The sequence below is a fragment of the Malaya genurostris genome, chromosome 3, assembly GCF_030247185.1.
Source record: "Malaya genurostris strain Urasoe2022 chromosome 3, Malgen_1.1, whole genome shotgun sequence".
Classification (NCBI taxonomy): Eukaryota; Metazoa; Arthropoda; class Insecta; order Diptera; family Culicidae; genus Malaya; species Malaya genurostris.
In genome coordinates this window covers 301,292,078-301,304,766 of record NC_080572.1, presented here as the reverse complement: position 1 = coordinate 301,304,766, position 12,689 = coordinate 301,292,078, and the positions used below count along the sequence as shown (strand labels likewise).

Genomic DNA, 12,689 nt, shown 5'->3' with positions numbered 1-12,689 from the left:
TAATCATCTTTACGAGCAGTCTTCGAGCACGTTTTTAGCACTATTCGAGAAGTTTTTATAGCAGTTTCTAGAGCAGTTTTTGAGCTGCTATTATGCGGTTTTTCGTGCAGTTTTTCGAGTAGATATTTCAGCAGTTTTCAAGCAGATTTTTGAGTCATTTTATGCAGATTTTGGGTAGCCTTTTAAGCAGTTTTCGTGTAGTTTTGTTTAATAAAACCTTAGGTATTTTCAGAATAAACCAAATAAGGTTTACGTTTTTAGACACCTTCGAAACGAAACGTTATATTCGGAGGAGTGTAAATAGGTATCGAAATTAAAAAAATTCTTACTCTAATAATAATCAGAGGTAAATTTACTTCGAAAGGGGTTATGTGATCATAAATCGGTCAATGTGACACATATTTTTCCAACATTATTAAATATTCTTCACATCACGCTTTATAAGAATCATGAAACCTGATGCTATCTTCCCAAGTAACAACCATAAGCATCAAACGATAGCTCTAAGCAGACATGAAATCAGCACTAATTCGACATAAATGTCGTATTGTAATCTTAACTATGCTGTTAGGCCATATATTTGAAATTGAAGTGCAAAAAAACACTGCAGTTACATAGCATCATAGTTAGCAAAAAAAAAGCTCGATAAGATTTTGAAGAGCTAATATAAAATGTACAAGCGTCGGCGATTTTATGCAATAAATAATTATTTAGTGCTATTATCGAACAAGTATAGTGTTGATACAATATCAATTTATTGCTTACGTTATTTTTCTGGGAAATCATGACAGCTCAGTTTGACAGAGAAGAATGTTCGCTAGTAAACTTTTCACAATTGATTTTTAGCCATGTGTGATCAGTTTCAGTGAATATCAAGCATGCAAAAAATCAGGATTATATTCCTATTTTGACATTTCTAAACCTAGTTGAAAACAACCCAAATGATTAAGGTCATTAATTTGACAGATTTACTAGAATGAGTTGGTGGAGTGGACATTTTTACCCAACGTCAAAGTAAACATTGAATTTTATCTTCTTTTAATACTTAAGCTATCGACAGTTTAGGAATAGAAAAAGAAACCACTCATGGAATCTTTTAAGCGCTATTCACGAATCCGCAAATTATTACCCAATTAATTACAGTTCGATTCAGCAAACTTTTCGCAGAACATCCTGCCAAAAGTTTGGGGACGGATTTGGCGTGACCGATCCATCGAGTTCAGAGGACCGTAGCGAAGCAGTCTGATTATGTTTTTGTCGTTTAAAACCAACAATGAAAATAGTAAATAGAAGAATTCTTAAAACAGAAGACAATTCAATAGACATTTCATGCAATCAAAACCGATTCTAACACCTCAAATAAAATGAATGAGCGAAGTTTAAATTGAGTAAAAATTACCGTGAATTGGATTTCACTATGAAATCATTAAAATAAAACTTGCTCACTGTATGATATGAAATTATCATTTTTCTTTTTCCGATATGACTTTTCTTTTTCCGTGTATTGAGCAGCGCCTACTAGGACGGTGCAATGATTTTAATGAAAAACCTTCAAATAAACTTAATGGCTGTTTGATGATCCCACGATAAAATCGTCGTTCGTTACCTTCGCTAAATCAGACCACCGGAGACCGGAAACTCGGAAGCATTGGCAAACTTCTGCGCCTGGAAGCAGTTTCCATCGGCCATCGGAACGACAACAGCAAGTCAACATCGCACCACACAGCACCTCTGCCACCCTGGTGGCGATTCCTCCCGCGTGCAATCGTAGAGAACTGAGGCGCGTTAAAATGTGAAACAGCTTCATTTTCGCCGTTTTTGAACAATCCCATAAAAGCTACCAATTACTCATTTAGGACTCAAACATCCCCCATCGGTCGAAATCTATTGACCGAGGAAGGTGGCTCCGGTCTCGCCTTTGGAAAGCGGAAACCCGACGACGCGTGGGACTGCATTGCAATACTCATTTCGTGTGACGGCCCGTGGCGGAAAACTTCCCGATCCTACCGTTGACTACGGTTAGTTGTGCGATTGTGGCCACGATATTGCGCAACGAAACCACGTTCGGCTATTAGCGGAACGTTCGGCACGCCTGAGGCTGACTGGGGGGACCAGTCAGGGAACCCATTTGGAAAGAATTTACTGTTTCGATGAAACTGGCGGGCGGTTTGCCATTGCTCATTAAAAGTTATAATCAAAGCCGAATATTTATGGTGAGTTGTGGTAGGAAATTAAAGCCGAAAATTATTGATATGCGGCTTTGATTGGAAATGGGGAAAGATTTTATTGCTATCGACTGAATGGGTACGATAAAAAAAATGATTACATATAACGTAAATCCAAGCAGGCCGTTTTCTCGATGGACATTACGCTAGGTCCACAGTGCAAATGACAGTTTCTCTTTGTTGTTCTCGCATTTTTCGATTATTTCTTCAGTGCAGGTTAAATTATGATAGTTTTAGTTATTATTCACTGTAAATAGTTAGAGAGAAGGATTGTTAGGAGTCCCGTAATAATCGGAAGAGAAAGTAAGGAAATAGATTCTAGGTAATAACTTTACATATAATTTTGGTTGAATTCTGAGTTCACTGCAGAAACGGAAGACTATTTTGAAGGCCTTTACAAATCTTTTTCAAAAGCCATCGAAATGTTGGAGTACCGATGGGTGAAGTGTATCGCTCTAGATCAGGGGTTCCCAAAGTGGTCGATATAGACCCCTTGGGGTCGATATCCTTTTTGCGGGGGTCGACGTAAACGAAAACTGACTATGGGGGTCGATAAGGTCTAGAAATCGACCCCCTATTGTTTGATATAAGTTGTTATTTGAAATATTCATGATAAAAAAGTTGTGTTACGAGTACCAATATGTTGAAGGCAGGGTTTGCAAATTGAAGCAACGAATATGAACAAGAGTTTCACCCTTTGTGCTATTGATATATATTCGTAGGTCGGGCAAAATTCACAGCGTAACCAAAATAAAGATAGCTGCTTCGTACGTTCTTTAGTTCATGAACTTGTGCGTCAACTGATTACTATGTTTCATGAGATTAGCATTTGATGAATGGTACACATATTTTAGATACCCATGAGAAACAGGTTTATAATGGGCAGATTTTATTCAATAAAATTATAAAATTTAACAGCCGGCTATGAGACAAAACAGTTCATACAGGGTCTAACAGTTTCAAAAAATGTCGGATTAGTAGTAGTAATAGTGCATTGTGCAACCTATACTGCGCTTTCAGAATCGTAACGGTGTAGCTATACTGAGTTATGACTCATTCACGACTAATGTATTCTTCCACACGATAGAATAATTCGGAACTAACAAGAGTCTGCGAATTGCAATAATATTGACACTAGCACTTCAAGGAAAAATACCTGCTTTGGTATTGGTTTTAGACTCTTACAATTATCATTTTCTTTGGTATTGACAAATTCGAGTGAATTTTCCTTCACTGTTTCTTTTGATGAAGATTGTTGACTGTCAAATCATCAGTTCAACAAATGAAAACCATCCTGCTAACTCCGATGTAACCACACAACCAACAATAGCCAGCTGTTCCAGTACTGATCAACGAAATACCATATACAGATCCATACCGCATATCAATCATTTCACAACAGCAATATCGCGCATATGTTTTTGTATATTTTAGAACAGTGAGGAAAGAAGCTTTTTTATTATGTAAACAACCGTTCGTGGGCATACGATTTTTAGACGAGGAACGATAAGATAGTGAGTTAAACCAAAGTTTTTAATATTTTTGTAATATCTTTCACAACCAACAAACTTCCAGTTTCCCTTGAAAAAGACCATAACCAGTGGTCGAAACGTTGGGCAATATATAACAGCCGTTCTTATTTAACAGACCGCTAAAGCCGAAACCATAATTAATGCAAAAAAGTTGAAAGTAATAGTCTCTAGTTCGGAGCAAATAGGGTAAAGTGAATCTTCCAAATGGTCTTCGCGCTGGTTTTAGGCAAACGGAAGGCAATACAATTCGGTCGCAGAAATACACACGGTGTAAATTACAATAATATTGAGACTAACATTTCATTGGAAGAAAATAAAATTACATCGGAGAGCGACTCCAACAAGCTAGAATCGGGGATAAATAAATAAATATACCTGGCCATTTTTTGTCATCGTCCGTTTTGTTATTTTAAATAAGCCGATTTTTTAAACGTTGATTTCGAAGGCATCATCACATCTCTAGATAGACTGAAACATATTTCTAAATTTCGTCAGGCTTTATAGTGATTTTTTCAAAATTTTCTTTGGGAGCACTGCGTACCCTGATCAAAGGTCCTGTATATATATGTAATACCAAATAGCGTTTTAATAGTTAATTTACTGGCTCTAGTAGTGATCGATTATTTTAACGACATTTTTCTTGAATGCGATGGATTAGCAATAATGGTACTCGTTGATACCAAACATTTCAGCCAACTTTAGTTTTGTATTATTTATGGTTTATCATAAATTGATATTTCCGATGGCATGGAGCAAACATAATGGGATTGTGTTTAGCATAATAGGTACAAAAAAAATATTCACGAGGTCCACCAGTCTAAATTTTTCAAAAAATCGATTTTCATAACGTTTTCGCATTTCGAGGATTTGACAAATTATGTCATTAAGCAATTTTTATTAATTAAAGCATGACAGGCCGCCTAATGTGACAGTTCAGTTGTGTTTCCAAAATTTAAACGCGTTTAGCAGGATTGAAAAAACTCTACTCAAGCGATGGGAGCAAATGAGCAAATTCAAAGGAGGAAATTGAGTGTAGGTATAGAAAAGAATGGGGTTTGTCGGTTACGTTACTTCTACGATCACATCTCCGGAACCGGAAATGTCAGCAATTCCGTCTTTGAACTTCATCCACAATACAACAGTAGTTTTCAAACGAGCCTAAGTTGTGGTTTGACGATTCAGACATCTCTAGGAAAATTGAGAGTTAAAAAAGTGCACACACAGACATTTCTTGGACTCGTCGAGCAGAGTCAAATTGTATATAACACTATGGATCTACGGGGCTCCACTCGAAAGTCGTTATAGTCGTTCTATAGAGAAAGGCAAAATATCAGAAAGATTATTTTGTATGAAAGGTACTTTCATTTAATTAAATTTTAACATTTCGTTCAATTTTTTGTCAAACGTGCACATTTTCTTGACTTGACCAATTTGATTCAAACGTTATATGAATAATCTCACGTGGTTTTCTCGGAGATGGCTAAACCGATTTTGATAAACTTAAATTCGAATGAAAGGTCTTCCCTACGTGGTCCCCTACGCAATTCCTGAATTTCGTCCGGATACGACTTCCGGTTCCAGAGTTATAGGATTAAGTGTGTTAAATATTGTACACCGACGAAACAAAACATCGTTAAAGAAATTTCTAAACTGGACTCGAAACTACACAAATCGATAGCCATTTTCAGTAGGCCGCTAAACAAACTGATTCTGGCTATTTTGGTTCCCGGTTCTCGATTATTGACGGGAGATAATAGTCATATCCTCAAAAATGGATCTTACTCATTTTTATTAGAGATTGCAGAACCGATATTCCCAATCTTAGGGTCAAATGACATACATTTAATTGTGAACCCACTTTGATTTCTTAAGGATGACCTACGCGAGCAAAACACTGTTTCATTCTGTATGTAATACTATTTAATGTACAAACCATCTTTTGGCTTCTTTCAAAATTAAAGAGAAACATTACCATAGTATTATATATGAGAAAGCTATCATTACACTACTAGGTGGATGAAAACAGGTTTCATAATTGCAAATTTACTGCGAGATTTATGATGGCAGACATTAAAAAATGTAGACAATACTGTTTGGACTACTTAAAGTTTAACTTCATTCCATCTCTAGCAAATGAACAGTTGCCGATGTGTCTACTATGTGAAAAGGTTCAGTAGTTTAGTAACGATATTATGAAGTCTTCAAAATTGGAGGATCACTTGTCAAGAGTGCATGTTGACAAAAAACATAATCCTTTACCTTTCTTTCAAGCCCTTAAAGAAAAAATTGAAAAACGGCCATCCATAAGATTGATGTTTGCATCATCATCTATGCAAGCCGTTGATGGTTTGCGAGCGACCTATAATATATCCTTACTAATAGGAAATCAGGGAAATGTACTGCACAAGCTCGCACATGATATTATAAAGAGAATTTCTTTGAGTAATAATACCGTTCAGAAAGGAATAGACGAAATAAGTTGTGACGTGGAAAACAATTCATGTAATTTCTTACAGATCAACAGATTCTCTAGTATTTTACATCAATTTTAAAAAAGCAAGAAATTGAATTTTTAAAGGAATTTGTTAATGGGGGCTGCGGCCTAAGTTAATTTTAGTAATGGAGTCCACGACCTAAAATAGTTTGGGAACCCCTGCTCTAGATGAAGATTAGAATGAAGAATAAAAATGTTTTCACGGTAAATTTTTCTCTTTGTTATGCCCGAGACTTCTCATTCCAAGTGGTATTGAATAAAACGTCCCACTCACTTATTTAGTCTCCTATTTGTTCAAGTTTTCATCATAAAATTCTGATCACATTTCCGATGGCAACAACAAGTAATATTCATGAGTAAAAACCATGATTCCTGATTACTGATATTCATGACCAGAAACTTATCGCTCTCCCTCAGTGTCTATTATGATAAGGCGCCCCGTAGTAAAGAAAGTCACGTCAATTTTAGTCTCCTGAATATGTTTTTGTAATAGTGAACGATTTTTTGTACTAAATTTATAGTATTGTTTAATCCGGATGGTGAAATAGATGAGATATGGGAATTTTGAGTGACAAAATTCGTCGGTTGGTACTGAAACGGGATCATATATTTTCACTCCATAATTACTTGCAATCTACTTTACTATTGTAAATTACGTAACACTAAAAAAGCGAAGCTCTAGGACACACTATTTCGGATAGAAGCAAAATAGTTGAATGGGGATAGAAGCAGGTTAGAAGCTCAAAGCAGCGATCAAAGCTGGACCGTTCCTCCTGTTCCTGTTGTTCTACTGGGAGGCTACTACCTACGTATAGTATTTCTGTTTCGGGTGGGATTAGATGGCCGCCAAGCGTCAAGCAAAGCTCTCGGAGGAATGCGGGCTGAATTGTTAAGCTTTTGTAGAGCAGTAGTGCGCTCTCTGTCTAATAGTAGTAATGATAGTACCTGTAGGTTTCATCCCATGGCCGGAAGTTCTTGTTGTCATAGCCGTAGCCACCGCGGTTGCGATCATCATAACCAGAACCGTATCCACCGGATGCTCCGTAATAGCGATCTAAAATCAAGTCAATTATCATTACTTCACACTTGTCACTTCACAGACTGATCGAACGTACCGCGATTGTAATTGGCTCCGGCACCACCGGTTTGTCCACCTCCACGAGCAATCATCATGTAATGATCATACAGTGGATCAAGATTATCGTACCCATTACCTCTATAACCGTATCCACCGGGTCGCATTCCCGTATCCGTCGGTGGATAATAACCACTCCCGCGATTGTCATAATAGCCGCGTGTCGACATTGGATAGTATCGGTCATCGTTACGGTTCATGTAGCGATCGTCATAGCTGTGAAAGCAACAAAAAAAAATATGTGATCATTACTCTAGTACCGCAATCTAAGTCTCATTACCCCATCATCATCATGTTCATGTAACCAGGTCTCATCGAGTAGTAACCATCGCCGCCCCGATAACTGGCCCGATCGTCGTTCGCCGCGTCCGGTCTGTAGTACCAGTTCCGGTCGTCATAAATCGACCCCCGGCCACTGTAGTACCCGTAGATTCCACCCGGTCTTCCACCGAACGATCTCATGTCCCGATCGGAGTAACCACCGCAACTTCCACAACGTTGATCTCGTCCTCCGTAGCGCCCGTACTCATCCCGGGTACTTCGGTACAAACTGCCTAGAGTCGGAGAGCCTACCAACTGCGATGATGATGATGATGAGCCCAGCTGACCCAACGATGACGATGATGACGATCCGCCACCAACGGTACTTTCGCCGGATAAACTGGCACACGAGCCCAGCTGGTTGAATGTCAGCGAGGCTACCAGGGCACATGTGACCAACTGCGACAAGAGTAATGGAAAAATTGCATTTATTAAATCAAGCTAATCGAGAGCCAGTGCATGAATTGCTACTACAAATGAATGGTTTGATAAGCTGTGCCCGGTTTCCTCCCGTCCCATCGTCACATCGGACCGGAATACACACACACACAGCGAAAGTGGAATTCGATTTCGTTCAACAGCTGAAAGGTTCATTCAATTGGATGTGCTGTCTGTCAGTGGCACTAGTTTGGGGTGGTTCGAAAATTAATTGTCAATTAATATTTGCGTGAGCTGAAAAGTTAATCCATGTTGTAAAACAAGTACTTCGATTAGAGTTGACGATTTTTTTGTGTATTAAAGGGATAGTATTAGAATGAATTAAATTATGAAAAAAACTTTCATCACGCGAAAAAACCAGACTATTCTCCAGTACATTGTATTCGGCGATCATTACCAAGGGTTCTAAGCTTGACCGAACTCCTCGCGAAAATAACCATTTTTTTATCTTCTCATGAAATCATGACTATTATATGAAAGTGGTCTATATCCTGAGCAAAAACTGTCATTTCATAGAAATTTATCATAAATTGAATACGCATTATTTGCGGAATGTGTTTCATTCAACTGTCGTAACTACGGTTTTCTTCCAATTATAGTGAAAACAGGTATCGAATTTTGTCGTGAATACGACTTACTTTACAATGGGGCGCCTTTTCAGAATTTACCCTCTGAGAGAATAATAAATTTTTTATCGTGAATATCTCCTGTTGTTTCTAGCGTATCAACATAATTTTTGCTACATTCCTTTGGAAATATGATCAGCAATTTTATGATAAAATTTTCAGTTGTACGACTTAATCTCTAATAATTCAAAACTAAACTTGTCTGAAATGTTTGGTATCAACGAGGATCAAAGAGGAAAACTCATGACGCGTGTTTGCCTTTCTTGTATTTTGAAGGCTTATAGCTCATAGCTCATTTTTGAAGCGTGTTTTGCAACAACATTGAAGTGTTCCAATAGTATACTATTGAAAAACCTGTCTGATTTGACCCATGTCAACACCAGCCAAACAGAACGCGTTCTAAGCAAGCGAAAAGTTCGCTTTCTCATCTCATCCAAGTCAGTCGATAAAACAAAACCGCTTACATTCGGGACAGAAGAAACCAAGCACAGTATTGTATAGTGAACAACAGACCTCGAAAATGAGTGAACCAAACGAACAAAAGCTACCGCCGACACGAAAGAATACAACTGTTGTTGACTTCAGGCAGTGCAAAATTCGACCTTCGATACGAGAACTTGAAGGTTTGCTTAAGGAGCAAATGCATCCTGACATTAAACGTGTGCATTTACTTCAATTCAATAAGACCAATAATGTTGTTTATATCCAGTTCTATAAAGAGTTGGATGCAATTCAATTCGCTAAAGACAATAATAATGTGCACTGTGTGGAGCATGAAAATATCAAGTACAACATTCCAGTATATATGGATGATAGTGCTATAGAAGTGCGTGTGCATGATCTTTCCTCAAGCGTCATTGATCCTTATATTCGCCATACCATGTCGCAATACGGAGAGATTCTCTCTATCGAAAAAAAAAGTGGAAGAATTTTTCCCCGGTATTCTAAATGGCGTACGTTTAATACGCATGCGCTTGAGGAGGCCTATACCTTCTTATGTGACATTCGGTCAGGATACAAGAATTTCGTGCAATTCACTTGTTACCTATGACAATCAGATGGCCACATATCAATATTGCCAAAAAGCTGTTCACTACGGTAAGCCATGTCATAAACTGGACAAGGAGACAACTACACCAAAGGACAACGGTGCTTCCTTCACACCAACCCTAGCAACCCCAGTACACCTGTGACAGTCGCCAACAACAGTGAAGCATCCCCTTCAACGAAACCATCCAACGTATCCCCTATAGAACAAAGTACACCAGCTGCAGTTAACAGCTTACCATCCAACCAACCAGCAACTGCAAACAATGTACAACAAGACGCATCTACAGCAACTAGTAACGAAATCAACAACAAAACCACCGATGTGGCAATTAATGACGAGACGAACCGCGAACAAACTGCCCCTCAATCCTCGCAGGAGGAAAATGGAAGCTCCTCTCCCCCTACAAAAAGGGTGACAACGAGATCCAATACAAAAAAAAAATATCTAAAAACTCAGCTAAATCGGCCACGTAAAACTTGTACGCAAATAGGCCTGAATAAAATATCTTTTAAATAAAAAAGGAAGCGAACAAAATATCTGTTGCTGTACAACTGTATCGATATAAACGATGAACATTCAACTTTTACCCATAATTTTCTGAGCAACGGTTGTCGAAGCAAGACATACGAGAGAGCAACATTGAAAACCTAACAATTTTGTAATGAAGCGAGCGCCGAACAGCAGAATTGTGCCGAAGAATAGTCGCAGCCGGACACACACACCAAAAGCTTGCCAATGGAAGTCGTCAGTCGTCATGGGAGCGTTGTTTAGTTTTGAGTTGGAATTCATTGTGAGTTCCAAATGCACCTACTGATTCCGCCCGAAATGGGTTGTTTTATTTTCTCTGGAAACCAATTGGAAATTACAATGAATTCCGAGTCAAATTTCGGACAAGTTTACCGAGTTTACACGCCAAGAGCCATCTCCAATCTAAATACAGATCCTGTTGATCGTGACAATTTCAAGGCACTTTTCAGTCCCACAGATCGTCGTTAAGAATTAATTGAATTTTCTCTATTGCTTCCCAAAAGCATCGGTTCTGAATATTTTTCATGTTTCTATGCGGATTAAGAAATCAAGTACGCCCCCTATTTTTATGGCCTTTGGGACTTCCAATTTGTGAAAAAGCTATAAACGAAATCACGTAAAAAGAAAGCTCTCAACCAAAATTGGTTCAATTTCAAATCAATCGGCACTTTGAGCAGCGGGACGTTCGCACTGCCAGTTTCGCTTCAAACAAGAGCGATTGCGTCATCCTGCTGCTGACAGGGCTTGTATTGTGAATCCTCAAACGAACGAAGCAACAAAAAAACATCTGCTGTGAACACTTTGCTTGACATAGCTGAATGAGAGACCTATATTAGAGAAAAACTGGATGCGTGAGAGTATATGCTACTGAGCAGACCAATTCCCCTTGCCAAGTAAATTGTCTGTGCTCTCAGTTAACACATGAACTAAGCAATCCATGACAATGTAATGAAATGAAGGGTTCGCTCTCGTTAGTATTGCACGAGAAAGAAGACCTTGCTTCATGGCGTGCTACAAGACGCGAAGCAAAGTCATATAGGCAATGTTTACGGTTTATTTTTAAAGTGTAGGTTTACAGAAATCATTTTTAACATAATGTTCGCATTCCAAGACCAAATTTGATCTCATTTCAAACATACTTTAAACATTTTATAGCAGAAATTTTGCATTTGAGCCCATTTTCAAAACGATCAATTTGTTTCTTGACAGTTTACACTGTGTATATATCCTAGAAACGCTAAAAGCAATGTTCTTTAAATTAATATTCATCGGAACTAAAAGTTATGAATCTAGTTTCCTCATAGGCATCTACAATATGAGAACCATTCATCAAATGCTAACCTCATGAAGCATAGGTCTCAGCAAGCGGGCATATTCATGAACTAATGAACGAACGAAGCAGCTCTCCTTGCTTGGGTTGCGCTGTGAATTCTACCTGACATACGAATGTGTGTGAATAGCACAGATGGTGAAACCCTTTTGTTAATATTCGTTGCTTCAATTTGCAAGCCATGGCTACTGGTCGTTTGCATTGGAGCAAAATACAATGAATCAACCTTACAAATAAATGTATAATCCTTGAAATCTATCAAACCGTTTATTATTGCATTTTTAAATTCGAAATTTTTTGTGAAACACCTTGTACAACGAAAACTGAACTGAACAATGAGTTAAGCAACATTATACATAATCAGCCCTTCAAATGGCTCCAATTGTTATCTGAAGAACTATTTGAATTACTTATCTGTTAGAATATGCAAATCAAAAGTAAATATAATCAGTTTAGTGAAGGTTCACAGATTCTAATTAGTCTGCTCAGTTGATTTGTTCAGTTCAGACCAGCATCTGGGTCCAGAATCCAATTCTATATAGGATCAGTTTTAGGATCCAAGATTGGAGTTTTTATTTTCATTTCTAATATCCAGATCTAACTCTGAAACTGAAACCGAATTTCAGAACTTGATTCTAAGCCTAGATCTGGACTGAGAACTAAATTTCGGAAACTGTAATTGACGTTCAAACCAGAACTCAGTTCCCAAATGCCTGTCCGGAATTCAGATTCAGAATTTAATTTAAAAAACTCAGTTCTTAACATGGAGTTATGGAACTTTGGACCTAAATCCAGGATGAGTATTCAGAATAAAAATTTGGTTGTATTTCCAGAATTCAGTTTGAAAATGCAATAAAAAATCCAGGTTCGGAGTTCAGTTGCCGCCCTAGAAATTGATTCCAAAACTCAGTTCCAAAATTATAGAAGTGTAACTGAAATCAGGAACTAGATTCTGTAGATTTTTGATCGAAATTCCGGATCTGGTTTCTAGGACTGAATTTCTGAGCTG

At 38.0% G+C, this 12,689-nt stretch overlaps 1 protein-coding gene across 2 annotated transcripts in view; it reads right to left on the bottom strand.

Moving 5' to 3' along the window:
* LOC131436359 (spidroin-2) overlaps positions 1–12,689 on the bottom strand; it is a 106,526-nt gene that overhangs the window by 40,778 nt on the left and 53,059 nt on the right. For both annotated transcript variants that reach the window (XM_058605038.1, XM_058605040.1), the window contains exons 3-5: positions 7,667–8,106; positions 7,367–7,602; positions 7,197–7,305 (exon numbers count right to left, since the gene is read on the bottom strand). In XM_058605038.1, the coding sequence (XP_058461021.1) occupies positions 7,197–7,305; positions 7,367–7,602; positions 7,667–8,106 (785 nt within the window). The remainder of the gene's footprint in view (positions 1–7,196; positions 7,306–7,366; positions 7,603–7,666; positions 8,107–12,689) is intronic.